The sequence below is a fragment of the Oncorhynchus tshawytscha genome, linkage group LG09, assembly GCF_018296145.1.
Source record: "Oncorhynchus tshawytscha isolate Ot180627B linkage group LG09, Otsh_v2.0, whole genome shotgun sequence".
NCBI classification, from domain to species: domain Eukaryota; kingdom Metazoa; phylum Chordata; class Actinopteri; order Salmoniformes; family Salmonidae; genus Oncorhynchus; species Oncorhynchus tshawytscha.
In genome coordinates, this window is record NC_056437.1 from 10,366,700 (window position 1) to 10,394,685 (window position 27,986).

Consider the following 27,986-nt stretch of genomic DNA (forward strand, 5'->3'; position numbering starts at 1 on the left):
TGAGAAGTGAAACCCTCATCTGTCACTGTAAAGCAAACAGTAAAAGGATTTGTGTCGATGAAGGGGTTGAGACGGGTTGAGACATGGATTGTGTATCTGTACCATTCAGAGGGTAAATGGGCAAGACCCAAATATTTAAGTTCCTGTCCACAGGGTATGGTAGTAGGTGCCAGGCGCAACGGTTTGGGTCAAGAAATGCAATGCTGCTGGGTTTTTCACACTCAAAACAGTTTCCCGTGTCTATTAAGCAAGCTCCCACCACCCAAAGGACATCCAGCCAACTTGGAGTCAACATGGGGACAGTATCCCTGTGGAACGCTTTCGACTCAAGCATCCATGTCCCAATGAGTTGAGGCTGTTCTGAGGGCCAACGGGATGAAACTCAATATTACATGTTTTGTATTGAATTGTGTTACTGGTGACAAGCATCAGCATCACACTTGTGTGACTGTAAAGCCTACGAGTATTGGGTGTGTTTATATGGCTCTTCTCCCTCGCTCTCTCTCTCATATTGGTGACTGGAGCTGTCAGTCAAAGTGATGCAGGGGGAATCTGAAAGAACACTGTGATGGAAAACATCTGACGTGGTTCTGCCCGACCCTGGCTGGCTCCTCTGGCGCTGCGGCACGCCTGATTTCTGATGACTGAAGTGCGATTAAAGTGTGGGGCTGAGGGCGTCTGCCTGCCCCAGCAGGGTGGGGGATTAAAGTGTCTGTAGTAGAGGGCGACCGATTTATGATTTTTCAACACCGATACGGATTATTGGAAGACCCAAAAAGCCGATACCGATTAATCGGACAATTTAAAAATAAAAAAAAGTAATTTATTTGTAATAATGACAATTACAACCATACTGAATGAACACTTATTTTAACTTGATATAATACATCAATAAAATCAATTTAGCCTCAAGTAAATAATGGAACATGTTCAATTTGGTTTAAATTATGCAAAAACAAAGTGTTTTGAGAAGTAAAAGTGCAATATGTGCTATGTAAGAAAGCTAACGTTTCAGTTCCTTGCTCAGAACATGAGAACATATGAAAGCTGGTGGTTCCTTTTAACATGAGTCTTCAATATTCCCAGGTAAGAAGTTTTAGTTTGTAGTTATTATAGGAATTATAGGACTATTGCCCTCTATACCATTTGTATTTCATTAACCTTTGACTGTTGGATGTTCTTATAGGCACTTTAGTATTGCCAGTGTAACAGTATAGCTTCCGTCCCTCTCCTCGCTCCTCCCTGGGCTCGAACCAGGAACACAACGACAACAGCCACCCTCGAAGCAGCGTTACCCATGCAGAGCAAGGGGAACAACTACTAGAAGGCTGAGGGAGTGACGTTTGAAATGCTATTAGCGCGCGCTAACCAGCTAGCCATTTCACTTCGGTTACACCAGCCTCATCTCGGGAGTTGATAGGCTTGAAGTCATGCTTGACGCACAACAAAGAGCTGCTGGCAAAACGCACAAAAGTGCTGTTTGAATGAATGTTTACGTGCCTGATTCTGCCTACCACCGCTCAGTCAAATACTTAGATACTTGTATGCTCAGTCAGATTATATGCAACGCAGGACACGCTAGATAATATCTAGTAATATCATCAACCATGTGTAGTTAACTAGTGATTATGATTGATTGTTTTTTATAAGATAAGTTTAATGCTAGCTAGCTACTTACCGTGGCTTACTTGTGGAGTGCAACGAGAGCGAGGCAGGTCGTTATTGCGTTGGACTAGTTAACGGTAAGGTTGCAAGATTGGATCCCCCGAGCTGACAAGGTGAAAATCTGTCGTTCTGCCCCTGAACAGGCAGTTAACCCACCGTTCCTTTTTATTTATTTATTTTATTTCACCTTTATTTAACCAGTTAACCCACTGTTCCTTTTTTTATTTTACCTTTTTTTATTTCACCTTTATTTAACCAGGTAGGCTAGTTGAGAACAAGTTCTCATTTACAACTGCGACCTGGCCAAGATAAAGCATAGCAGTGTGAGCAGACAACACAGAGTTACACATGGAATAAACAATTAACAAGTCAATAACACAGTAGAAAACAAAGGGGGAGTCTATATACAATGTGTGCAAAAGGCATGAGGAGGTAGACGAATAGTTACAATTTTGCAGATTAACACTGGAGTGATAAATGATCAGATGGTCATGTACAGGTAGAGATATTGGTGTGCAAAAGAGCAGAAAAGTAAATAAATAAAAACAGTATGGGGATGAGGTAGGTGAAAATGGGTGGGCTATTTACCAATAGACTATGTACAGCTGCAGCGATCAGTTAGCTGCTCAGATAGCTGATGTTTGAAGTTGGTGAGGGAGATAAAAGTCTCCAACTTCAGCGATTTTTGCAATTCGTTCCAGTCACAGGCAGCAGAGAACTGGAACGAAAGGCGGCCAAATGAGGTGTTGGCTTTAGGGATGATCAGTGAGTTACACCTGCTGGAGTGCGTGCTACGGATGGGTGTTGCCATCGTGACCAGTGAACTGAGATAAGGCGGAGCTTTACCTAGCATGGACTTGTAGATGACCTGGAGCCAGTGGGTCTGGTGACGAATATGTAGCGAGGGCCAGCCGACTAGAGCATACAAGTCGCAGTGGTGGGTGGTATAAGGTGCTTTAGTGACAAAACGGATGGCACTGTGATATACTGCATCCAGTTTGCTGAGTAGAGTGTTGGAAGCCATTTTGTAGATGACATCGCCGAAGTCGAGGATTGGTAGGATAGTCAGTTTTACTAGGGTAAGCTTGGCGGCGTGAGTGAAGGAGGCTTTGTTGCGGAATAGAAAGCCGACTCTTGATTTGATTTTTGATTGGAGATGTTTGATATGAGTCTGGAAGGAGAGTTTGCAGTCTAGCCAGACACCTAGGTACTTATAGATGTCCACATATTCAAGGTCGGAACCATCCAGGGTGGTGATGCTAGTCGGGCATGCGGGTGCAGGCAGCGATCGGTTGAAAAGCATGCATTTGGTTTTACTAGCGTTTAAGAGCAGTTGGAGGCCACGGAAGGAGTGTTGTATTGCATTGAAGCTTGTTTGGAGGTTAGATAGCACAGTGTCCAATGACGGGCCGAAAGTATATAGAATGGTGTCGTCTGCGTAGAGGTGGATCAGGGAATCGCCCGCAGCAAGAGCAACATCATTGATATACACAGAGAAAAGAGTCGGCCCGAGAATTGAACCCTGTGGCACCCCCATAGAGACTGCCAGAGGACCGGACAGCATGCCCTCCGATTTGACACACTGAACTCTGTCTGCAAAGTAATTGGTGAACCAGGCAAGGCAGTCATCCGAAAAACCGAGGCTACTGAGTCTGCCGATGAGAATATGGTGATTGACAGAGTCGAAAGCCTAGGCCGTCATTGAAAATAAGAATGTGTTCTAAATTAACTGACTTGCCTAGTTAAATAAATATTAAATAAAGGTGTAAAAAAAATCATTAATCGGCCATTCCGTTTAATCGGTCGACCTCTAGTCTGTAGGGAGGGCGTCTGCCTGCCCCAGAGTTAGGGTTTCCAGTTTTTCCTGTGCAGATGCTGCTGATGGGAAGATAACAGTAACACTGCAGAGAGAGCCTGTGTTCATGCTGCAGAGAGAGCCTGTGTTCATGCTGCAGAGAGAGCCTGTGGTCACGCTGCAGAGAGAGCCTGTGGTCATGCTGCAGAGAGAGCCTGTGGTCACGCTGCAGAGAGAGCCTGTGGTCATGCTGCAGAGAGAGCCTGTGGTCATGCTGCAGAGAGAGCCTGTGGTCACGCTGCAGAGAGAGCCTGTGGTCACACACAGTCACGTAGAGTAGACCAGAAGAACCTCTATCAAATAAAAATACTTCTGTGCAAGGGTGTTTTTATTTACAGAGTGAATCCCAGGGTGTTTATTTACAGAGTGAATCCCAGGGTGTTTATTTACAGAGTGAATCCCAGGGTGTTTATTTACAGAGTGAATCCCAGGGTGTTTATTTACAGAGTGAATCCCAGGTGTTTATTTACAGGGTGAATCCCAGGGTGTTTATTTACAGAGTGAATCCCAGGGTGTTTATTTACAGAGTGAATCCCAGGGTGTTTATTTACAGGGTGAATCCCAGGGTGTTTATTTACAGGGTGAATCCCAGGTTGTTTATTTACAGGGTGAATCCCAGGGTGTTTATTTACAGAGTGAATCCCAGGGTGTTTATTTACAGAGTGAATCCCAGGGTGTTTATTTACAGAGTGAATCCAGAAGAAAAACAACAGTACTGCCATCCAAAGTAACCATTATGGGGACAGCTAAAACACAACGCTGCCCCATCACCAGCTCCATACAATATGGTTCCCCCCTTGAACTGAGAGAGAGGCTCCTTTTGTAGGGGAAGACCCCCCCATCAGAACATACCCAGCACTAATTCATTAAGCAATTCCCTTCGTCAAAGTCTAAATTTTCCACTCAGCTAAACATACTGAATTATATACATTACAACACGTTTCTCATGATACAATATATACCAATATAACATATTGACACAATCCCACCCCTACTGATATGGAGTAAGAACAGAGTGTGCAATGTCTGTACTAAGAGAAGTTAACTGTCGACCCGCATTGTTAACGTAGCTGATAACAGAGCACGAATGTGTGTGTGTCAGTGTGCCAAACGCTGCCCCGCGGCCAATGATGGACTTCTCCGTCTCACACACACACACACAGTAACACTGCAGGCGTTTAAACTCACATTCGACACTCATTCACACCCGCAATGCCAACTCACCTTGCCTGACGACTCACCTTGAATTGAATTCCGGTGCTCCATCGATCGCTACATACATTTAGTCTGAAACGGCCACCCTACAGTATAAGTATTTTGTGTGACTTTAAAATGAGGACATTGTGAAATGTTTTATCAGCGATTGGATCATCTCTATCAAATCTAACCAATTAGAGTTGAATTTCATATAGGCCGGCTCTGGCCCAACCCATTGGTTTCTGGGACAAATCAGTGGTTAGAATGTGTTCGCATTCTAGAAATCGTCGGGGAGAAAAGCAAATCCAGACTCACTGTGGAGAAGAAACGTCAGTTGGCCTGGAGCAATGTAGATGGGTTGCCAGGCAACCAACCCACCACATACATATTCAAATATATTATATATTACCATTTTATCCACATATTACTCAGACGTACACACACGCTATGCACACACCTTATCAACACTTTTACACACACACCCTTCCTCTGCCTTCCTCCTCCTCCTCACACTTGTAGTTCAGTATCTGTAACCAAGGCAACACCAGACAGACGGACCAGTCTTGACTGACAACAACCATACTGTACCACTGTTTAATGGATGAAGTAGTGGCTGTAGACTGCACACTCTGTTGGTGTACTGTGACTTGCTTTAGATGAGTGTTTGCTAGTTCTCTCTCTGTCTGCAGGGTTTCCTGCCCCTGCCTAATGAAGCAGAGATCGCACACACCAAAACGCTCTTCCGACGCAGGAGGAACGACCGACGGTAAGCACACACACACACACACACACACACACTCCTCTCCAGGAGCGTTGTTGCAGCGCTGATGAAACACTGTCAGCCCAGAACCCTTAACTCTTCTCTCCAGCCAAAGTAATGTAAAAGCAGGAATTCTCCTGGTCCCAGACTCTCTTGCACATAGACAGAAAAGTCTTCTGGTCTGTGTGTCTGAGTCTAATTGTCTGTGTCTCAAAGGTTTTTAGTATTGCACTATATAGGGAATAGGGTGCAATTTTGGATTCGAATGCTGTCATCCCCAAACACTGGTGACTGTCGACATCAGCCTCTCTTGAGTTCTCTCTCTCACTGCAGCGTTCATCGTTCCTTCACTCAATTAAATGAGTTTAATCGCAGTTTAATCTGCTTAAAATGTCTCCCGCTGCATGACGTCAGTGGAACGTTCTCCCCTGTTGCTAAGAAACAACGGAGAAAGAAAATATTTGGGTGTCTGACTGTGAAAAGAGGAAAGTTGAGCCAGAGAGAGAGAGAGAGAGAGAGAGAGAGATATTTTACTGACTCTTTCTTCTCTTCTATTTCTCTCTGTTCTTCCCTTTTTTAAGCTGCGTTAGGTAATTGATTTCAAACAGTGATTGTGTGCTTTGTTGTTGTTGTGGGTTAAATAGCTGGGGTTAGATTGTAAAGTTGCCTGTGGTTTGTCTTGTACTACTGCAATGGTCGTATGAGGTAGTTGTTGCTGAACATGAAGGCTACGATTTGACTTTTTAAAGATTGACTGATGATAATACTGCAGTTCTATGGCTCTGGGTTGTACGGCGTACCGTATGTGCCTTCTCCAAATACCCTCGGTATTATTTTCCAAATCCGTTTTGAATAAAAGTGAATATTAGTACTATTTTGACAAATACTTACGGTCAACCTGTGAACTATATAAAGTAGGTATCTTTAATCATTTCATCTGTTATTTTTTATAATGAAACTTGACAGTACCAGTTTCCCAAAACAACTTAATGACACGTGTGTTTTTAAAATGTTTTTATATTTTTTATATATATATTTTTTTTATACAAAGAACCACAATTAGTCAAACGTGAGGCGCGTCACTCCTGCAGCGCAACTTACATGAGGTGATCATGTTTAGGGTCATGAATAACCAACACCCAGTCGCCCATTACCTTGTCTTCCGTGACTAGAAGAAGAGGTGTTAATGTCTTTGAAAGAGGGGTCTCAATGGAGCACAGGGGGTTTAAAGTGTGTGTGTGTGTGTGTGTGTGTGTGTGTGTGTGTGTGTGTGTGTGTGTGTGTTAGTGCACAGATCTCAACTCAATTGTTATGGGAGATTCTGGAGCGGTGCCTGAGACAGAGTTTTCCACCACCTTTTAACAAAACACGGGTCATAATTATTTGTTGGCCGAACTGTTCGGACGCTACAGACCATTTTGTGAGAATTACCGATTTTTCGGGATGTCTCATGGTCTGACGAACACCGCTCTGACTCTGTCACCGTTCACCACAGATGCAGAGTGTTACATCAGGGTTGTGGTGGATTGAGACACATCCAATGTAAAAAACTACTTAGACTAGTAGGGGAAGAGGTAGAGAGAGAGAGCGAGTAGTAGTAGGGGAAGAGGTAGAGAGAGACAGTAGTAGTAGGGGAAGAGGTAGAGAGAGACAGTAGTAGTAGGGGAAGAGGTAGAGAGAGAAGAGGTAGAGAGAGACAGTAGTAGTAGTAGGGAAGAGGTAGAGAGAGGTAGAGTAGGGAAGAGAGAGAGAGTAGTAGTAGGGGAAGAGGTAGGAGAAGTAGTAGTAGGGGAAGAGGTAGAGACAGACAGTAGTAGTAGGGAAGAGGTAGAGAGAGACAGTAGTAGTAGGGGAAGAGGTAGAGGAGAGACACAGTAGTAGTAGGGGAAGAGGTAGAGAGAGAGAGGAGTAGTAGGGGAAGAGGTAGAGAGAGACAGTAGTAGTAGGGGAAGAGGTAGAGAGAGACAGTAGTAGTAGTAGGGGAAGAGGTAGAGAGAGACAGTAGTAGTAGGGGTAGAGAGAGAGAGTAGTAGTAGTAGGGGAAGAGGTAGAGAGAGAGAGAGACAGTAGTAGTAGTAGGGAAGAGGGAAGAGTAGAGTAGAGGGGAAGAGGAGAGAGAGACAGTAGTAGTAGTAGGGGAGAGAGACAGTAGTAGGGGGAAGAGGTAGAGAGACAGTAGTAGTAGGGAAGAGGTAGAGAGAGACAGTAGTAGTAGGGGAAGAGGTAGAGAGAGACAGTAGTAGTAGGGAAGAGGTAGAGAGAGACAGTAGTAGTAGTAGGGAAGAGGTAGAGAGAGACAGTAGTAGTAGGGGAAGAGGTAGAGAGAGACAGTAGTAGTAGGGGAAGAGGTAGAGAGAGAGACAGTAGTAGTAGTAGTAGTAGGGAAGAGGTAGAGAGAGACAGTAGTAGTAGGGAAGAGGTAGAGAGAGACAGTAGTAGGGGTAGGGAGAGAGACAGTAGTAGTAGGGGAAGAGGTAGAGAGAGACAGTAGTAGGGGAAGAGGTAGAGAGAGACAGTAGTAGTAGGGGAAAGTAGAGAGAGACAGTAGTAGTAGTAGGGGAAGAGGTAGAGAGAGACAGTAGTAGTAGGGGAAGAGGTAGAGAGAGACAGTAGTAGTAGTAGGGGAAGAGGTAGAGAGAGACAGTAGTAGTAGGTAGTAGTAAGGGAAGGTAGAGAGACAGTAGTAGTAGGGGAAGTAGTAGTAGTAGTAGGGGAAGAGGTAGAGAGAGACAGTAGTAGTAGGGGAAGAGGTAGAGAGAGACAGTAGTAGTAGGGGAAGAGGTAGAGAGACAGTAGTAGTAGGGAAGAGGTAGAGAGAGAGTAGTAGTAGTAGGGAAGAGGTAGAGAGAGAGTAGTAGTAGTAGGGAAGAGAGAGAGAGAGAGACAGTAGTAGTAGTAGGGGAAGAGGTAGAGAGAGACAGTAGTAGTAGGGGAAGAGGTAGAGAGAGACAGTAGTAGTAGGGAAGAGGTAGAGGTAGAGAGTAGTAGGGGAAGAAGTAGTAGTAGTAGTAGTAGTAGGGGAAGAGGTAGAGAGACAGTAGTAGTAGTAGTAGTAGGGGAAGAGGTAGAGAGAGACAGTAGTAGTAGTAGGGGGAAGAGGTAGAGAGAGAGAGAGTAGTAGTAGGGGAAGAGGTAGAGAGAGACAGTAGTAGTAGGGAAGAGGTAGAGAGACAGTAGTAGTAGTAGTAGTAGTAGGGAAGAGGTAGAGAGACAGTAGTAGTGGTAGGGAAGAGGTAGAGAGAGAGAGTAGTAGTAGGGGAAGAGGTAGAGAGAGTAGTAGTAGGGGAAGAGGTAGAGAGAGAGTAGAGACAGTAGTAGTAGTAGTAGTAGGGGAAGAGGTAGAGAGACAGTAGTAGTAGTAGTAGTAGACAGGTAGAAGAGGTAGAGGTAGAGACAGTAGTAGTAGTAGGGAAGAGGTAGAGAGAGTAGTAGTAGTAGGTAGAGGGAAGAGAGTAGAGAGAGAGACAGTAGTAGTAGTAGTAGTAGTAGGGAAGAGGTAGAGACAGTAGTAGTAGTAGTAGGGGAAGAGGTAGAGAGAGAGTAGTAGTAGGGAAGAGGTAGAGAGACAGTAGTAGTAGGGGAAGAGGTAGAGAGAGTAGTAGACAGTAGTAGTAGTAGGGGAAGAGGTAGAGAGAGAGTAGTAGTAGTAGGGGAAGAGGTAGAGAGAGAGTAGTAGTAGGGAAGAGGTAGAGAGAGTAGTAGTAGTAGTAGGGAAGAGGTAGAGAGAGTAGAGAGGGGAAGAGGTAGAGAGAGAGAGAGTAGAAGAGTAGAGAGAGTAGTAGGGGGGAAGAGGTAGAGAGAGAGACAGTAGTAGTAGTAGGGAAGAGGTAGAGAGAGACAGTAGTAGTAGGGGAAGAGGTAGAGAGAGACAGTAGTAGTAGGGAAGAGGTAGGAGAGAGAGTAGTAGGGGAAGAGGTAGAGAGAGACAGTAGTAGTAGGGAAGAGGTAGAGAGAGACAGTAGTAGTAGGGGAAGAGGGAAGAGAGAGAGACAGTAGGGAAGTAGTAGGGGAAAGAGGTAGAGAGAGACAGTAGTAGTAGGGGAAGAGGTAGAGAGAGACAGTAGTAGTAGGGAAGAGGTAGAGAGAGACAGTAGTAGTAGTAGGGGAAGAGGTAGAGAGAGACAGTAGTAGTAGTAGGGGAAGAGGTAGAGAGAGTAGTAGTAGGGGAAGAGGTAGAGAGAGAGAGAGACAGTAGTAGTAGTAGTAGTAGTAGGGAAGAGGTAGAGAGAGAGGTAGTAGTAGTAGGGGAAGAGGTAGAGAGAGAGACAGTAGTAGTAGGGGAAGAGGTAGAGAGAGACAGTAGTAGTAGGGGAAGAGGTAGCGAGAGACAGTAGTAGTAGTAGTAGTAGTAGTAGGGGAAGAGGTAGAGAGAGACAGTAGTAGTGGTAGGGGAAGAGGTAGAGAGAGAGAGAGTAGTAGTAGGGGAAGAGGTAGAGAGAGTAGTAGTAGGGGAAGAGGTAGAGAGAGAGAGAGACAGTAGTAGTAGTAGTAGTAGTAGGGGAAGAGGTAGAGAGAGAGAGAGACAGTAGTAGTAGTAGGGGGGAAGAGGTAGAGAGAGACAGTAGTAGTAGTAGGGGAAGAGGTAGAGAGAGACAGTAGTAGTAGGGGGAAGAGGTAGAGAGAGACAGTAGTAGTAGGGGAAGAGGTAGAGAGAGACAGTAGTAGTAGTAGGGTAGTAGGGAAGAGGTAGAGAGAGACAGTAGTAGTAGGGGAAGAGGTAGAGAGAGACAGTAGTAGTAGGGGAAGAGGTAGAGAGAGAGTAGTAGTAGGGAAGAGGTAGAGAGAGTAGTAGTAGTAGTAGGGGAAGAGGTAGAGAGAGAGAGTAGTAGTAGTAGGGGAAGGTAGAGAGAGAGAGTAGTAGTAGGGGAAGAGAGTAGAGTAGGGAAGAGAGAGTAGTAGAGAGTAGGGGAAGAGGTAGAGAGAGAGAGAGTAGGGGGAAGAGGTAGAGAGAGACAGTAGTAGTAGTAGGGAAGAGGTAGAGAGAGAGAGAGTAGTAGGGGAAGAGGTAGAGAGAGACAGTAGTAGTAGTAGTAGGGAAGAGGTAGAGAGAGAGTAGTAGTAGGGGGAAGAGGTAGAGAGAGAGACAGAGTAGTAGGGAAGAGGTAGAGAGAGAAGTAGGGAAGAGGGGAAGAGAGAGAGAGAGTAGTAGGGAAGAGGTAGAGAGAGAGTAGTAGTGGTAGGGGAAGAGGTAGAGAGAGAGTAGTAGTAGTAGGGAAGAGGTAGAGAGAGAGAGTAGAAGTAGGGGAAGAGGTAGAGAGAGAGAGAAGTAGGGGAAGAGGTAGAGAGAGAGGTAGTAGTAGTAGGGGAAGAGGTAGAGAGAGAGTAGTAGTAGGGGAAGAGGTAGAGAGAGAGTAGTAGTAGGGGAAGAGGTAGAGAGAGACAGTAGTAGTAGGGAAGAGGGGAAGAGAGAGAGTAGTAGGGGAAGAGGGAGAGAGACAGTAGTAGTAGTAGTAGGGAAGAGGTAGAGAGAGAGAGAGAAGTAGGGGAAGAGGTAGAGAGAGAGAGAGAGTAGTAGGGGAAGAGGTAGAGAGAGAGAGAGTAGTAGGGGAAGAGGAGAGAGAGTAGTAGTAGTAGTAGGGAAGAGGTAGAGAGAGAGTAGTAGTAGTAGGGAAGAGGTAGAGAGAGACAGTAGTAGTAGGGGAAGAGGTAGAGAGAGACAGTAGTAGTAGGGGAAGAGGAGAGAGAGTAGAGTAGTAGTAGTAGGGGAAGAGGTAGAGAGAGACAGTAGTAGTGGGGAAGAGGTAGAGAGAGAGAGAGAAGTAGGGGAAGAGGTAGAGAGAGAGAAGTAGGGAAGAGGTAGAGAGAGAGAGAGTAGTAGAGGTAGGAAGAGAGAGAGACAGTAGTAGTAGTAGTAGGGGAAGAGGTAGAGAGAGACAGTAGTAGTAGGGAAGAGGTAGAGAGAGAGAGTAGTAGTAGGGGAAGAGGTAGAGAGAGAGTAGTAGTAGTAGTAGGGGAAGAGGTAGAGAGTAGTAGTAGGGGAAGAGGTAGAGAGAGAGACAGTAGTAGTAGGGGAAGAGGTAGAGAGAGACAGTAGTAGTAGGGGAAGAGGTAGAGAGTAGTAAGTAGTAGGGAAGAGGTAGAGAGAGACAGTAGTAGTGGAAGAGGAGAGAGAGTAGAGAGAGAGAGAGGGAAGTAGGGGAAGAGGTAGAGAGAGAGTAGTAGTAGGGGAAGAGGTAGAGAGAGTAGTAGTAGGGGAAGAGGTAGAGAGAGAGAGAGAGACAGTAGTAGTAGTAGTAGGGAAGAGGTAGAGAGAGAGACAGTAGTAGGGGAAGAGGTAGAGAGAGACAGTAGTAGTAGGGGAAGAGGTAGAGAGACAGTAGAGTAGTAGGGGAAGAGGTAGAGAGAGACAGAGAGTAGTAGGGGAAGAGGTAGAGAGAGTAGTAGTAGGGGAAGAGGTAGAGAGAGAGTAGTAGTGGTAGGGGAAGAGGTAGAGAGAGAGAGTAGTAGTAGGGGAAGAGGTAGAGAGAGAGAGTAGTAGTAGGGGAAGAGGTAGAGAGAGACAGTAGTAGTAGGGGAAGAGGTAGAGAGAGAGAGTAGTAGTAGGGGAAGAGGTAGAGAGAGACAGTAGTAGTAGTAGGGAAGAGGTAGAGAGAGACAGTAGTAGTAGGGGAAGAGGTAGAGAGAGAGTAGTAGTAGGGGAAGAGGTAGAGAGAGAGAGTAGTAGTAGTACGGGAAGAGGTAGAGAGAGTAGTAGTAGGGGAAGAGGTAGAGAGTAGTAGTAGGGGAAGAGGTAGAGAGAGTAGTAGAGGGAAGAGTAGTAGAGAGAGTAGTAGTAGTAGGGGAAGAGGTAGAGAGAGACAGTAGTAGTAGGGGAAGAGGTAGGGAGAGAGTAGAGAGAGTAGTAAGTAGGGAAGAGGTAGAGAGAGACAGTAGTAGTAGGGGAAGAGGTAGAGAGAGAGACAGTAGTAGTAGGGGAAGAGGTAGAGAGAGACAGTAGTAGTGGGGAAGAGGTAGAGGAGAGAGAGAGAGTAGTAGTAGGGGAAGAGGTAGAGAGAGAGAGTAGTAGTAGGGGAAGAGGTAGAGAGAGAGAGAGAGTAGTAGGGGAAGAGGTAGAGAGAGAGAGAGTAGTAGTAGGGAAGAGGTAGAGAGAGAGAGAGGGAGAGTAGTAGGGGTAGATGTAGAAAGAGAGAGAGAGTAGTAGTAGTAGGGGAAGATGTAGAAAGAGAGAGAGTAGTAGTAGGGGAAGAGGTAGAGAGAGAGAGAGAGAGTGAGTAGTAGTAGGGGAAGAGATAGCGAGAGAGTAGTAGTAGTAGGGGAAGAGGTAGAGAGAGAGAGAGAGGGAGAGTAGGGGAAGAGGTAGAGATAGTAGTAGTAGTAGTAGGGGAAGAGATAGAAAGAGAGAGTAGTAGTAGTAGGGGAAGAGGTAGAGAGAGAGAGAGTAGTAGGGGAAGAGGTAGAGAGAGAGAGTAGTAGTAGGGAAGAGGAAGAGAGAGAGAGAGTAGTAGTAGTAGGGAAGAGGTAGAAAGAGAGAGAGTAGTAGTAGTAGGGGAAGAGGTAGAAAGAGAGAGTAGTAGTAGTAGGGAAGATGTAGAGAGAGAGTAGTAGTGGAAGAGGAAGAGGAGAGAGAGAGAGAGTAGTAGGGGTAGAGGTAGAGTAGAGAGAGAGAGAGTAGTAGGGGAAGAGGTAGAGAGAGAGTAGTAGTAGGGGTAGAGAGAGAGAGTAGTAGTAGGGGAAGAGGTAGAGAGAGAGAGTAGTAGTAGTAGGGGAAGATGTAGAAAGAGAGAGAGTAGTAGTAGGGAAGAGGTAGAGAGAGAGAGTAGTAGTAGGGAAGAGGTAGAGAGAGAGTAGTAGTAGGGGAAGAGGTAGAGAGAGAGAGTAGTAGTAGGGGAAGAGGTAGAGAGAGAGGAGTAGTAGTAGGGAAGAGGTAGAGAGAGAGAGTAGTAGTAGTAGGGAAGAGGTAGAAAGAGAGAGAGAGTAGTAGTAGGGGAAGATGTAGAGAGAGAGTAGTAGTATGGGAAGAGGTAGAGAGAGAGAGAGAGAGTAGTAGTAGGGGTAGAGAGGAGAGAGAGAGAGAGTAGTAGTAGGGGAGAGAGTAGTAGTAGAGGGAGTAGAGAGGAGAGTAGTAGTAGTAGTAGGGAAGAGGTAGAGAGAGAGAGTAGTAGTAGTAGGGGAAGATGTAGAGAGAGAGAGTAGTAGTAGGGGAAGAGGTAGAGAGAGAGAGTAGTAGTAGGGGAAGAGGTAGAGAGAGAGTAGTAGTAGGGGAAGAGGTAGGTAGAGAGAGAGTAGTAGTAGGGGAAGAGGTAGAGAGAGTAGTAGTAGTAGGGGAAGAGGTAGAGAGAGAGAGTAGTAGTAGGGGAAGAGGTAGAGAGAGAGAGTAGTAGTAGTAGGGGAAGAGGTAGAGAGAGAGAGTAGTAGTAGGGGAAGAGGTAGAGAGGAGACAGTAGTAGTAGGGGAAGAGGTAGAGAGAGAGAGAGTAGTAGGGGAAGAGGTAGAGAGAGAGAGTAGTAGTAGGGAAGAGGTAGAGAGAGAGAGAGTAGTAGGGGAAGAGGTAGAGAGAGAGAGTAGTAGTAGGGGAAGAGGTAGAGAGAGAGAGTAGTAGTAGGGGAAGAGGTAGAGAGAGAGAGAGTAGTAGTAGGGGAAGAGGTAGAGAGAGAGTAGTAGTAGGGGAAGAGGTAGAGAGAGAGAGAGTAGTAGTAGGGAAGAGGTAGAGAGTAGTAGTAGTAGTAGTAGGGGAAGAGGTAGAAGAGAGAGAGTAGTAGTAGTAGTAGGGAAGAGGTAGAGAGAGAGTAGTAGTAGTAGGGAAGAGGTAGAGAGAGAGAGTAGTAGTAGGGGAAGAGGTAGAGAGAGAGTAGTAGTAGTAGGGGAGGTAGAAAGAGAGAGTAGTAGTAGTAGGGGAAGAGGTAGAAAGAGAGAGAGTAGTAGTAGGGAAGATGTAGAGAGAGAGAGTAGTATGGGAAGAGGGTAGAGAGAGAGAGAGTAGTAGTAGGGGAAGAGGTAGAGAGAGAGAGTAGAGTAGTAGTAGGGTAGAGTAGTAGGAGAGAGTAGTAGTAGGGGAAGAGTAGTAGTAGTAGTAGTAGGGGAAGAGGTAGAGAGAGAGAGTAGTAGTAGTAGGGGAAGATGTAGAAAGAGAGAGAGTAGTAGTAGGGGAAGGGGTAGAGAGAGACAGTAGTAGTAGTAGGGGAAGAGGTAGAGAGAGAGTAGTAGTAGGGGAAGAGGTAGAGAGAGTAGTAGGGGAAGAGGTAGAGAGAGAGAGTAGTAGTAGGGGAAGAGGTAGAGAGAGAGAGAGTAGTAGTAGGGGAAGAGGTAGAGAGAGAGAGTAGTAGTAGTAGGGGAAGAGGTAGAAAGAGAGAGAGTAGTAGTAGGGGAAGATGTAGAGAGAGAGTAGTAGTATGGGAAGAGGTAGAGAGAGAGAGAGAGAGTAGTAGTAGGGGTAGAGGTAGAGAGAGAGAGTAGTAGTAGGGGTAGAGGTAGAGAGAGAGTAGTAGTAGGGGTAGAGAGAGAGAGTAGTAGTAGGGGAAGAGGTAGAGAGAGAGTAGTAGTAGTAGGGGAAGAGGTAGAGAGAGAGAGTAGTAGTAGTAGGGGAAGATGTAGAGAGAGAGAGAGTAGTAGTAGAGGAAGAGGTAGAGAGAGAGAGAGTAGTAGTAGTAGGGGAAGAGGTAGAGAGAGACAGTAGTAGTAGGGGAAGAGGTAGAGAGAGAGTAGTAGTAGGGGAAGAGGTAGAGAGAGAGTAGTAGTAGGGGAAGAGGTAGAGAGAGGGAGAGTAGTAGTAGAGGAAGAGGTAGAGAGAGAGTAGTAGTAGGGGAAGAGGTAGAGAGAGAGAGTAGTAGTAGTAGAGGAAGAGGAGAGAGAGAGAGAGTAGTAGTAGGGGAAGAGGTAGAGAGAGACAGTAGTAGTAGGGGAAGAGGTAGAGAGAGACAGTAGTAGTAGGGGAAGAGGTAGAGAGACAGTAGTAGTAGTAGGGGAAGAGGTAGAGAGAGAGTAGTAGTAGGGGAAGAGGTAGAGAGAGAGTAGTAGTAGGGGAAGAGGTAGAGAGAGACAGTAGTAGTAGGGGAAGAGGTAGAGAGAGAGAGTAGTAGTAGGGGAAGAGGTAGAGAGAGAGAGTAGTAGTAGGGGAAGAGGTAGAGAGAGAGTAGTAGTAGTAGGGGAAGAGGTAGAGAGAGAGAGTAGTAGTAGGGGGAAGAGGTAGAGAGAGAGAGAGAGTAGTAGGGGAAGAGGTAGAGAGAGAGATAGTAGTAGTAGTAGTAGTAGTAGTAGGGGAAGAGTAGAAAGAGAGAGTAGTAGTAGTAGGGGAAGAGGTAGAAAGAGAGAGTAGTAGTAGTAGGGGAAGAGGTAGAGAGAGTAGTAGTAGTAGGGGAAGAGGTAGAGAGAGAGAGAGAGTAGTAGTAGTAGGGGAAGAGGTAGAAAGAGAGAGTAGTAGTAGTAGGGGAAGATGTAGAGAGAGAGAGTAGTAGTAGAGGTAGAGAGAGAGAGTAGTAGTAGGGGAAGAGGTAGAGAGAGAGAGGGAGAGTAGGGGAAGAGGTAGAGATAGTAGTAGTAGTAGTAGGGGGAAGAGATAGAAAGAGAGAGTAGTAGTAGTAGGGGAAGAGAGTAGAGAGAGAGAGAGAGAGAGTAGTAGGGGAAGAGGTAGTAGAGAGAGAGAGTAGTAGTAGTAGGGGAAGAGGTAGAGAGAGAGAGTAGTAGTAGTAGGGGAAGAGGTAGAGAGAGAGAGAGTAGTAGTAGTAGGGGAAGAGGTAGAGAGAGAGAGAGTAGTAATAGTAGGGGAAGAGGTAGAAAGAGAGAGAGTAGTAGTAGTAGGGGAAGAGGTAGAAAGAGAGAGTAGTAGTAGGGGAAGAGGTAGAGAGAGAGTAGTAGTAGGGGAAGAGGTAGAGAGAGAGAGAGATAGTAGTAGTAGGGGTAGAGGTAGAGAGAGAGAGAGAGTAGTAGTAGGGGTAGAGGTAGAGAGAGAGAGAGTAGTAGTAGGGGTAGAGAGAGAGAGAGAATAGTAGTAGGGGAAGAGGTAGAGAGAGAGAGTAGTAGTAGGGGAAGAGGTAGAGAGAGAGAGTATTAGTAGTAGGGGAAGATGTAGAAAGGGAGAGAGTAGTAGTAGTAGGGGAAGATGTAGAAGAGAGAGAGTAGTAGTAGTAGTAGTAGTAGGGGAAGATGTAGAGAGAGAGAGTAGTAGTATGGGAAGGGGTAGAGAGAGTAGTAGTAGGGGAAGAGGTAGAGAGAGAGTAGTGGTAGTAGGGGAAGATGTAGAAAGAGAGTGAGTAGTAGTAGTAGTAGGGGAAGAGGTAGACAGAGAGAGTAGTAGTAGGGGAAGAGGAGAGAGAGTAGTAGTAGTAGAGGTAGAGAGAGAGTAGTAGTAGGGTAGAGTAGAGAGAGTAGTAGTAGTAGGGGTAGAGAGAGAGTAGTAGTAGGGGAAGAGTTAGAGAGAGAGAGAGTAGTAGTAGTAGTAGAGAGTAGTAGTAGTAGTAGGGGAAGAGGTAGAAAGAGAGAGTAGTAGTAGTAGGGGAAGAGATAGAAAGAGAGTAGTAGTAGTAGTAGGGGAAGAGGTAGAGAGAGAGTAGTAGTAGGGGAAGAGGTAGAGAGAGAGTAGTAGTAGTAGGGGAAGAGGTAGAGAGAGAGAGTAGTAGTAGTAGGGGAAGAGGTAGAGAGAGACAGTAGTAGTAGTAGGGGAAGAGGTAGAGAGAGAGGGAGTAGTATAGGGAAAGGGCAGAGAGAGAGAGTAGTAGTAGGGAAGAGGTAGAGAGAGAGTAGTAGTAGGGAAGAGGTAGAGAGAGAGAGTAGTAGTAGGGAAAGAGGTAGAGAGAGAGAGTAGTAGTAGTAGGGGAAGATGTAGAAAGAGAGAGAGTAGTAGTAGGGGAAGAGGTAGAGAGAGAGAGAGTAGTAGTAGGGAGAGAGAGTAGAGAGAGAGAGAGTAGTAGAGGAGGGAGAGAGAGAGAGAGAGTAGTAGTAGGGAAGAGGTAGAGAGAGAGTAGTAGTAGAGTAGAAGATAGTAGAGAGAGAGAGAGTAGAGAGTAGTAGTAGGGGAAGATGTAGAGAAGTAGTAGTAGTAGGGAAGAGAGTAGAGAGTAGTAGTAGGGGAAGAGGTAGAGAGAGAGAGTAGTAGTAGGGGAAGAGGTAGAAAGAGAGAGAGTAGTAGTGGAAGAGGTAGAAAGAGAGAGAGAGAGTAGTAGTAGTAGGGGAAGAGGTAGAAAGAGAGAGTAGTAGGAGAAGAGGTAGAAAGAGAGAGAGTAGTAGTAGAAGAGGTAGAAAGAGAGAGAGAGAGAGTAGTAGTAGGGGAAGAGGTAGAAAGAGAGAGTAATAGGGAAGAGGTAGAAAGAGAGAGAGAGTAGTAGTAGGGGAAGGGGTAGAAAGAGAGAGTAGTAGGGAAGAGGTAGAAAGAGAGAGAGAGAGTAGTAGGGGAAGAGGTAGAAAGAGAGAGAGAGAGTAGTAGGGGAAGAGGTAGAAAGAGAGAGTAGTAGGGGAAGAGGTAGAAAAGAGAGAGAGTAGTAGTAGGGAAGAGGTAGAAAGAGGGGGAGAGTAATAGGGGAAGAGGTAGAAAGAGAGAGAGAGTAGTAGTAGGGGAAGGGGTAGAAAGAGAGAGTAGTAGGAGAAGAGGTAGAAAAGAGAGAGTAGTAGGAGAAGAGGTAGAAAGAGAGAGAGAGAGTAGTAGTAGGGGAAGAGGTAGAAAGAGAGAGTAATAGGGAAGAGGTAGAAAGAGAGAGAGAGTAGTAGTAGGGGAAGGGGTAGAAAGAGAGAGTAGTAGGGGAAGAGGTAGAAAGAGAGAGAGAGGTAGTAGGGGAAGAGGTAGAAAAGAGAGAGAGAGTAGTAGGGGAAGAGGTAGAAAGAGAGAGTAGTAGGGGAAGAGGTAGAAAGAGAGAGAGAGTAGGAGTAGGGGAAGAGGTAGAAAGAGGGGGAGAGTAATAGGGGAAGAGGTAGAAAGAGAGAGTGGAGTAGTAGGGGAAGAGGTAGAAAGAGAGAGAGAGTAGGAGTAGGGGAAGAGGTAGAAAGAGGGGGTTTCTCTCCTCTCTTTCCCCCTCTTCTCTCTCTCTCGCCCTCCTCTCCCGTCTCTATCTCACCTCCTCTCTCCCTCTCCCCTCTTTCTCTCTCTCCCCCACCTCTATCCCCTCCCCTCTCTCTCTCCTCTCTCTCTTTGTGATGAATGTGTACTCAACATACACTTCTGTGTCTCTGTGAGGGTGTGTGTGTGTGTGTGTGTGTGTGTGTGTGTGTGTGTGTGTGTGTGTGTGTGTGTGTGTGTGTGTGTGTGTGTGTGTGTGTGTGTGTGTGTGTGTGTGTGTGTGTGTGTGAGTGCTGCTGGCAGGGAGGACACTGCGGTCTTGTTTGTCAGAGTTTTCTGGCTAAAGGACAAATCTTTCCCCTGGCAGGAACACTTTGCTGCAGAACACACCGCATATAAAAACACACACACACACACACACACAGCAGCATATTCGGAGTCCCAAATGGCACCCGATTGCCTATTTGTAGTGCACTATATAGGGAATAGTGTGATTTGGGATACAGTCCCTCTTCTCCACTGATGCCTGCCTGCTGATGCCTGCCTGCTGCTGCCTACCTGCTGCTGCCTACCTGCTGCTGCCTACCTGTGCTGTACAGAAACCCAGCCTAAAACCCCAAACAGCAAGCAATGCAGATGTAGATGAAAAGGCTTCCCTAGGAAGAAACCTAGAGAGGAACCAGGCTCTGAGGGGAGGCCAGTCCTCTTCTGGCTGTGCCGGGTGGATATTACAAGAGAACATGGTCATTAAGGCCAGATCATTCTTCAAGATGTTCAAATGTTCATAGAGGACCAGCAGAGTCAAATAATAATCAGAGTGGTTGTAGAGGGTACAACAGGTCAGTACCTCAGGAGTAAATGTCAGTTGGCTTTTCACAGCCGAGCATTCAGAGGTCGTGACAGCAGGGTAGAGAGAGAGAGTCAAACAGAAGGTTTTACATATGATTGCGTACCTCCGCTTGTGATAATGAATATTCATCTCTCCTATCACATTTGGTTACAGAGACAGGATTGCTAATGTACACTGGACAAAAATATAAACGCAATATTTTTTACTGAGTTACAGTTCATATAAGGAAATCAGTCAATTAAAAATAAATTCCAGGCCTTAATCTATGGATTTTATGTCTGGGAATACAGATGTGCATCTGTTAGTGAAAGATACCTTTAAAAAAAGAATAACAATAGGTGCGTACACCAGCCAGTGTCTGTGTGACCACCAGGACAGGCTGTTGAGGCTGTTGATTGTGGCCTGTGGAATGTTGTCCCACTCCTCTTCAATGGCTGTGCGAAGTTCCTGGATATTGTCTTGAACTGGAACACGCTGTCGTACGCGTTGATCCAGAGCATCCCAAACATGCTCAATGTCTGGTGACTATGAACTTGGACATGTTTAGCTTCCAGGAATACAGATCCTTGCGACATGGGGCCTTGCATTATCATGCTGAAACATGAGGTGGTGGTGGTGGATGAAAGGCACGACAACGGGCCTCTGGATCAAGTCACCGTATCTCTGGGCTTTCAAATTACTAACTGATACCCCCTGTATATAACCTCATTACTAACCGGTACCCCCTGTATATAGCCTCATTACTAACCGGTACCCCCTGTATATAGCCTCATTACTAACCGGTACCCCCTGTATATAACCTCATTACTAACCGGTACCCCCTGTATATAACCTCATTACTAACCGGTACCCCCTGTATATAACCTCATTACTAACCCTGTGTATAACCCCCTGTGTATAACCTCATTACTAACCGGTACCCCTGTGTATAACCCCATTACTAACGGTACCCCTGTATATAACCTCATTACTAACCGGTACCCCCTGTGTATAACCTCATTACTAACGGTACCCCTGTATATAACCTCATTACTAACCGGTACCCCCTGTGTATAACCTCATTACTAACCGGTACCCCCTGTATATAACCTCATTACTAATCGGTACCCCCTGTATATAGCCTCATTACTAACCGGTACCCCCAGTATATAGTCTCATTACTAACCTGTACCCCCTGTATATAACCTCATTACTGCCAACACACTGTCAATGACACTGACTCTACTCCAGCCACTTTAATAATGGGAATTGATGGGAAATGATATAAATATATCACTAGCCACTTTAAACAATGCTACCTTATATAATGTTACTTACCCTACATTATTCATCTCATATGCATACGTAGATACTGTACTCTATATCATCGACTGCATCCTTATGTAATACATGTATCACTAGCCACTTTAACTATGCCACTTGGTTTACATACTCATCTCATATGTATATACTGTACTCGATATCATCTACTGTATCTTGCCTATGCTGCTCTGTACCATCACTCATTCATATATCCTTATGTACATATTCTTTATCCCCTTACACTGTGTATAAGACAGTAGTTTTTTGGAATTGTTAGTTAGATTACTTGTTCGTTATTACTGCATTGTCGGAACTAGAAGCACAAGCATTTCGCTACACTCGCATTAACATCTGCTAACCATGTGTATGTGACAAATAAAATTTTATTTGATTTACTAACCAGTACCCCCTGTATATAACCTCATTACTAACCGGTACCCCCTGTATATAACCTCATTACTAACCGGTACCCCCTGTATATAACCGCATTACTAACCGGTACCCCTGTATATAGCCTCATTACTAACCGGTACCCCTGTATATAACCTCATTACTACCGGTACCCCTGTATATAGCCTCATTACTACCGGTACCCCTGTATATAACCTCATTACTACTGGTACCCCTGTATATAACCTCATTACTAACCTGTATATAACCTCATTACTAACCCCTGTGTATAACCCCATTACTAACGGTACCCCTGTGTATAACCCCATTACTAACGGTACCCCCTGTATATAACCTCATTACTAACTGGTACCCCTGTGTATAACCCCATTACTAACGGTACCCCCTGTATATAACCTCATTACTAACCGGTACCCCCTGTGTATAACCTCATTACTAACCGGTACCCCCTGTGTATAGCCCCACACAGTATTGTTATTGTGTTACTTTTTATTATTTTTATTTTTTTACTTTAGTTTATTTGGTCAATATTTCTTAACTCTTCTTGAACTGCCCTGTTGGTTCAGGACTTGATTTGAAACACACAGTACACACTAAACACACAGTAAAGACACAGTAAAGACACAGTAAACACACACAGTACACAGTAAATACACAGTAAACACACAGTAAACACACAGTAAACACTAAACACACAGTAAACACACAGTAAACACACAGTAAACACACAGTACACACACAGTACACACTAAATACACAGTAAACACACAGTACACAGTAAACACACAGTAAATGGTAAACACACAGTAAACACACAGTGCATAGTAAACACACAGTAAAACACACAGTAAACACTAAACACACAGTAAAGACACAGTAAACACTAAACACACAGTAAACACTAAACACACAGTAAACACTAAACACACAGTAAACACACAGTAAACACTAAACACACAGTAAACACTAAACACACAGTAAACACTAAACACACAGTAAACACACAGTATACACTAAACACACACTAAACACACAGTAAACACTAAACACACAGTAAACACTAAACACACAGTAAACACTAAACACACAGTAAACACACAGTATACACTAAACACACAGTATACACTAAACACACACTAAACACACAGTAAACACTAAACACACACTAAACACACAGTAAACACTAAACACACAGTATACACTAAACACACAGTATACACTAAACACACAGTATACACTAAACACACACTAAACACACAGTAAACACTAAACACACACTAAACACACAGTAAACACTAAACACACACTAAACACACAGTAAACACTAAACACACAGTATACACTAAACACACACTAAACACTAAACACACAGTAAACACTAAACACACACTAAACACTAAACACACAGTAAACACTAAACACACAGTAAACACACAGACATGCATCTAGAATGATTTACAGATGCAATTTGTTCCTGATTTGTTGCTTGACAGTAAGGCGGAACGTGTACACACCATCATAACCATGGCTCTGCTGAAAGGCTTGTTTTGCTGGCTCATGTTCAGTGGAAGGAAGTTGCGGTGGATTGTAGAGGAAGGGAGGGGGAAGCTGCTAGGGCGGCTGTCTGAAGGGAGACACAGTGTTTCCCCTAGGATTTTTTCAGCAGCGGTGGCAGTGTTAGCGGTGGCAGTGTTAGCGGTGGCAGTGTTAGCGGTGGCAGTGTTAGCGGTGGCAGTGTTAGCGCAGTGGCAGTGTTAGCGGTGGCAGTGTTAGCGGTGGCAGTGTTAGCGGTGGCAGTGTTAGCGGTGGCAGTGTTAGCGGTGGCAGTGTTAGCGGTGGCAGTGTTAGCGGTGGCAGTGTTAGCGGTGGCATGTTTCGGTGCATGTAGGGGAAACACACGTGTTTTGCATTTAGCCGACATGTCAACTGGGTAGAGATTAGATCTGATTTACAGGAATGTTCATCTTCCTGTCAGGAAAGTTGTTTCTGTTGTCCCATTGCAATGTTTCAGATATTATATAACCCCTTACTGCAATGTTTCAGATATTATATAACCCCTTACTGCAACGTTTCAGATATTATATAACCCCTTACTGCAACGTTTCAGATATTATATAACCCCTTACTGCAATGTTTCAGATATTATATAACCCCTAACTGCAACGTTTCAGATATTATATAACCCCTAACTGCAACGTTTCAGATATATTATATAACCCCTGTCTGCAATGTTTCAGATATATTATATAACCCCTAACTGCAATGTTTCAGATATATTATATAACCCCTGTCTGCAACGTTTCAGATATTATATAACCCCTGTCTGCAATGTTTCAGATATTATATAACCCCTGTCTGCAATGTTTCAGAGATATTATATAACCCCTAACTGCAATGTTTCAGATATTATATAACCCCTAACTGCAATGTTTCAGATATTATATAACCCCTGTCTGCAATGTTTCAGAGATATTATATAACCCCTGTCTGCAATGTTTCAGAGATATTATATAACCCCTAACTGCAATGTTTCAGATATTATATAACCCCTAACTGCAATGTTTCAGATATTATATAACCCCTGTCTGCAATGTTTCAGATATATTATATAACCCCTGTTTGAAATGTTTCAGAGATATTATATAACCCCTAACTGCAATGTTTCAGATATATTATATAACCCCTAACTGCAATGTTTCAGATATTATATAACCCCTAACTGATATTATATACAGTGCGTTTGCCAAGTATTCTGTCCCCTTCCCCTTTTCCACAATTCTAAAATTGATTACACAAATGTTTTTCCTCGTGAAATCTACACAATACCCCATAATGACAAAGCGAAAACAGATTTTTAGACATATTTGAAAATGTATTAAAAATATAAAACTGAAATAATTATTCAGACCCTATGCTATGAGACTCAAAATTGAGCTCACGTACATCCTATTTCCATTTATGTTTCTACAACTTGATTGGAGTTCATCTGTGGTAAATTCAGTTGTTTGGACAGGATTTGGAAAGGCACGTAACAGTCTATATAAGGTCCCACAGTTGACAGTACATGTCAGCATAAACCAGGCCATGAGGTTGAAGGAATTGTCCGTAGCTCTCCGAGACTCTTCCTAGAGCTGGCCGCAATCGGGTCAGAAGGGCTTTGGTCAGGGAGGTGACCAAGAACCTGACGGTCATTCTGACAGAGCTCCAGAGTTCCTCTGTGGAGATAGGAGAACCTTCCAGAAGGACAACCATCTCTGCAGCACTCTACCAAGCAGGCCTTTATAGTAGAGTGGCCAAACGGAAGCCACTCCTCAGTAAAAGGCACATGACAGCCCGCTTGGAGTTTGCCTAAAGGCCTCTGACCATGAGAAACAAGATTCTTTGGTCTGATGAAACCAAAATGTAACTCTTTGGCCTGAATGCCAAGCGTCACGTCTGGAGGAAACCTGGCACCATCCCTACGGTGAAGCATGGTGTTGGCAGCATCATGCTGTGGGGATGTTTTTCAGCGGCAGGGACTGGGAGACTGGTCAGGATCGATGGAAAGATGAACGGAGCAAAGTACAGAGAGATCCTTGATGAAAACCTGCTCCAGAGCGCTCAGGACCTCAGACTGGGGTGAAGGTTCACCTTCCAACAGGGCAACGACCCTAAGCACACAGCCAAGACAGCACAGGAGTGGCTTCGGGACAAGTCTCTGAATGTCCTTGAGTGGCCCAGCCAGAGCCTGGACTTGAATCCGATCAAACATCCCTGGAAAGACCTGAAAATAGCTGTGCAGCAACACTCTCTATCCAACCTGACAGAGCTTGAGAGGATCTGCATAGAAGAATGGGATAAACTCCCCAAATACAGGTGTGTCAAGCTTGTAGCGTCATACCCAAGAAGAACCAAGGCTGTAATCACTGCCAAAGGTACTTCAACAAAGTACTGGGTGAAGGGTCTGAATACTTATGTAAAGAGGATATTTTAATTTTTTATTATGGGATATTGTGTGTAGCTTGAATCAATTTTAGAATAAGGTTGCAACGTAACAACATTTGGAAAATTCAAGGCATCTGTGTACTTTCTGAATGCACTGTATATACTTAATTCATCTATACACACCATCCTGTATAACTACTGTCTATACACACCATCCTGTATAACTACTGTCTATACAGACCATCCTATATAACTACTGTCTATACACACCATCCTGTATAACTACTGTCCATACTGTCTATACACACCATCCTATATAACTACTGTCTATACACACCATCCTATATAACTACTGTCGATACACACCATCCTGTATAACTACTGTCGATACACACCATCCTGTATAACTACTGTCTATACACACCATCCTGTATATCTACTGTCTATACACACCATCCTATATAACTACTGTCTATACACACCATCCTATATACAGTGAGGCAAAAAAGTATTTAGTCAGCCACCAATTGTGCAAGCATCCTATATAACTACTGTCCACTACTGTCCATACTGTCTATACACACCATCCTGTATAACTACTGTCTATACACACCATCCTATATAACTACTGACTATACACACCATCCTATATAACCACTGTCTATACACACCATCCTGTATAACTACTGTATATACACACCATCCTGTATAACTACTGTCCATACTGTCTATACACACCATCCTATATAACTACTGTCTATACACACCATCCTGTATAACTACTGTCCATACTGTCTATACACACCATCCTATATAACTACTGTCTATACACACCATCCTATATAACTACTGACTATACACACCATCCTGTATAACTACTGTCCATACTGTCTATACACACCATCCTATATAACTACTGTCTATACACACCATCCTGTATAACTACTGTCTATACACACCATCCTATATAACTACTGTCTATACACATCATCCTATATAACTACTGTCCATACACACCATCCTATTATAACTACTGACTATACACACCATCCTGTATAACTACTGTCTATACACACCATCCTATATAACTACTGTCCATACTGTCTATACACACCATCCTGTATAACTACTGTCTATACACACCATCCTGTATAACTACTGTCTATACACACCATCCTATATAACTACTGTCTATACACACCATCCTGTATAACTACTGTCTATACACACCATCCTATATAACTACTGTCTATACACACCATCCTATATAACTACTGACTATACACACCATCCTATATAACTACTGCCCATACTGTCTATACACACCATCCTATATAACTACTGTCTATACTGTCTATACACACCATCCTGTATAACTACTGTCTATACACACCATCCTGTATAACTACTGTCTATACACACCATCCTATATAACTACTGTCTATACACACCATCCTATATAACTACTGTCTATACACACCATCCTATATAACTACTGTCTATACTGTCTATACACACCATCCTATATAACTACTGTCTATACACACCATCCTATATAACTACTGTCTATACACACCATCCTATATAACTACTGTCTATACTGTCTATACACACCATCCTATATAACTACTGTCTATACACACCATCCTATATAACTACTGTCTATACACACCATCCTATATAACTACTGTCTATACTGTCTATACACACCATCCTATATAACTACTGTCTATACTGTCTATACACACCATCCTATATAACTACTGTCTATACACACCATCCTATATAACTACTGTCTATACACACCATCCTATATAACTACTGTCTATACACACCATCCTATATAACTACTGTCTATACTGTCTATACACACCATCCTGTATAACTACTGTCTATACACACCATCCTATATAACTACTGTCTATACACACCATCCTATATAACTACTGTCTATACACACCATCCTGTATATCTACTGTCTATACACACCATCCTATATAACTACTGTCTATACTGTCTATACACACCATCCTGTATAACTACTGTCTATACACACCATCCTATATAACTACTGTCTATACACACCATCCTATATAACTACTGACTATACACACCATCCTATATAACTACTGTCTATACACACCATCCTATATAACTACTGTCTATACACACCATCCTGTATATCTACTGTCTATACACACCATCCTATATAACTACTGTCTATACTGTCTATACACACCATCCTGTATAACTACTGTCTATACACACCATCCTATATAACTACTGTCTATACTGTCTATACACACCATCCTATATAACTACTGTCTATACACACCATCCTATATAACTACTGACCATCCTATATAACTACTGTCTATACACACCATCCTATATAACTACTGTCTATACACACCATCCTATATAACTACTGTCTATACACACCATCCTATATAACTACTGTCTATACACACCATCCTATATAACTACTGTCTATACACACCATCCTATATAACTACTGTCTATACACACCATCCTATATAACTACTGTCTATACACACCATCCTATATAACTACTGTCTATACACACCATCCTATATAACTACTGTCTATACACACCATCCTATATAACTACTGTCTATACACACCATCCTATATAACTACTGTCTATACACACCATCCTATATAACTACTGTCTATACACACCATCCTATATAACTACTGTCTATACACACCATCCTATATAACTACTGTCTATACACACCATCCTATATAACTACTGTCTATACACACCATCCTATATAACTACTGTCTATACACACCATCCTATATAACTACTGTCTATACACACCATCCTATATAACTACTGTCTATACACACCATCCTATATAACTACTGTCTATACACACCATCCTATATAACTACTGTCTATACACACCATCCTATATAACTACTGTCTATACACACCATCCTATATAACTACTGTCTATACACACCATCCTGTATAACTACTGTCTATACACACCATCCTATATAACTACTGTCTATACTGTCTATACACACCATCCTATATAACTACTGTCTATACTGTCTATACACACCA

At 43.8% G+C, this 27,986-nt stretch overlaps 1 protein-coding gene across 1 annotated transcript in view; it reads left to right on the forward strand.

Annotated features, from left to right (window-relative positions):
• ctif (CBP80/20-dependent translation initiation factor) overlaps nucleotides 1–27,986 on the forward strand; it is a 150,526-nt gene that overhangs the window by 73,485 nt on the left and 49,055 nt on the right. The window contains exon 9 of the mRNA XM_042327947.1: nucleotides 5,407–5,483. Coding sequence (XP_042183881.1) covers nucleotides 5,407–5,483 — 77 coding nt within the window. The remainder of the gene's footprint in view (nucleotides 1–5,406; nucleotides 5,484–27,986) is intronic.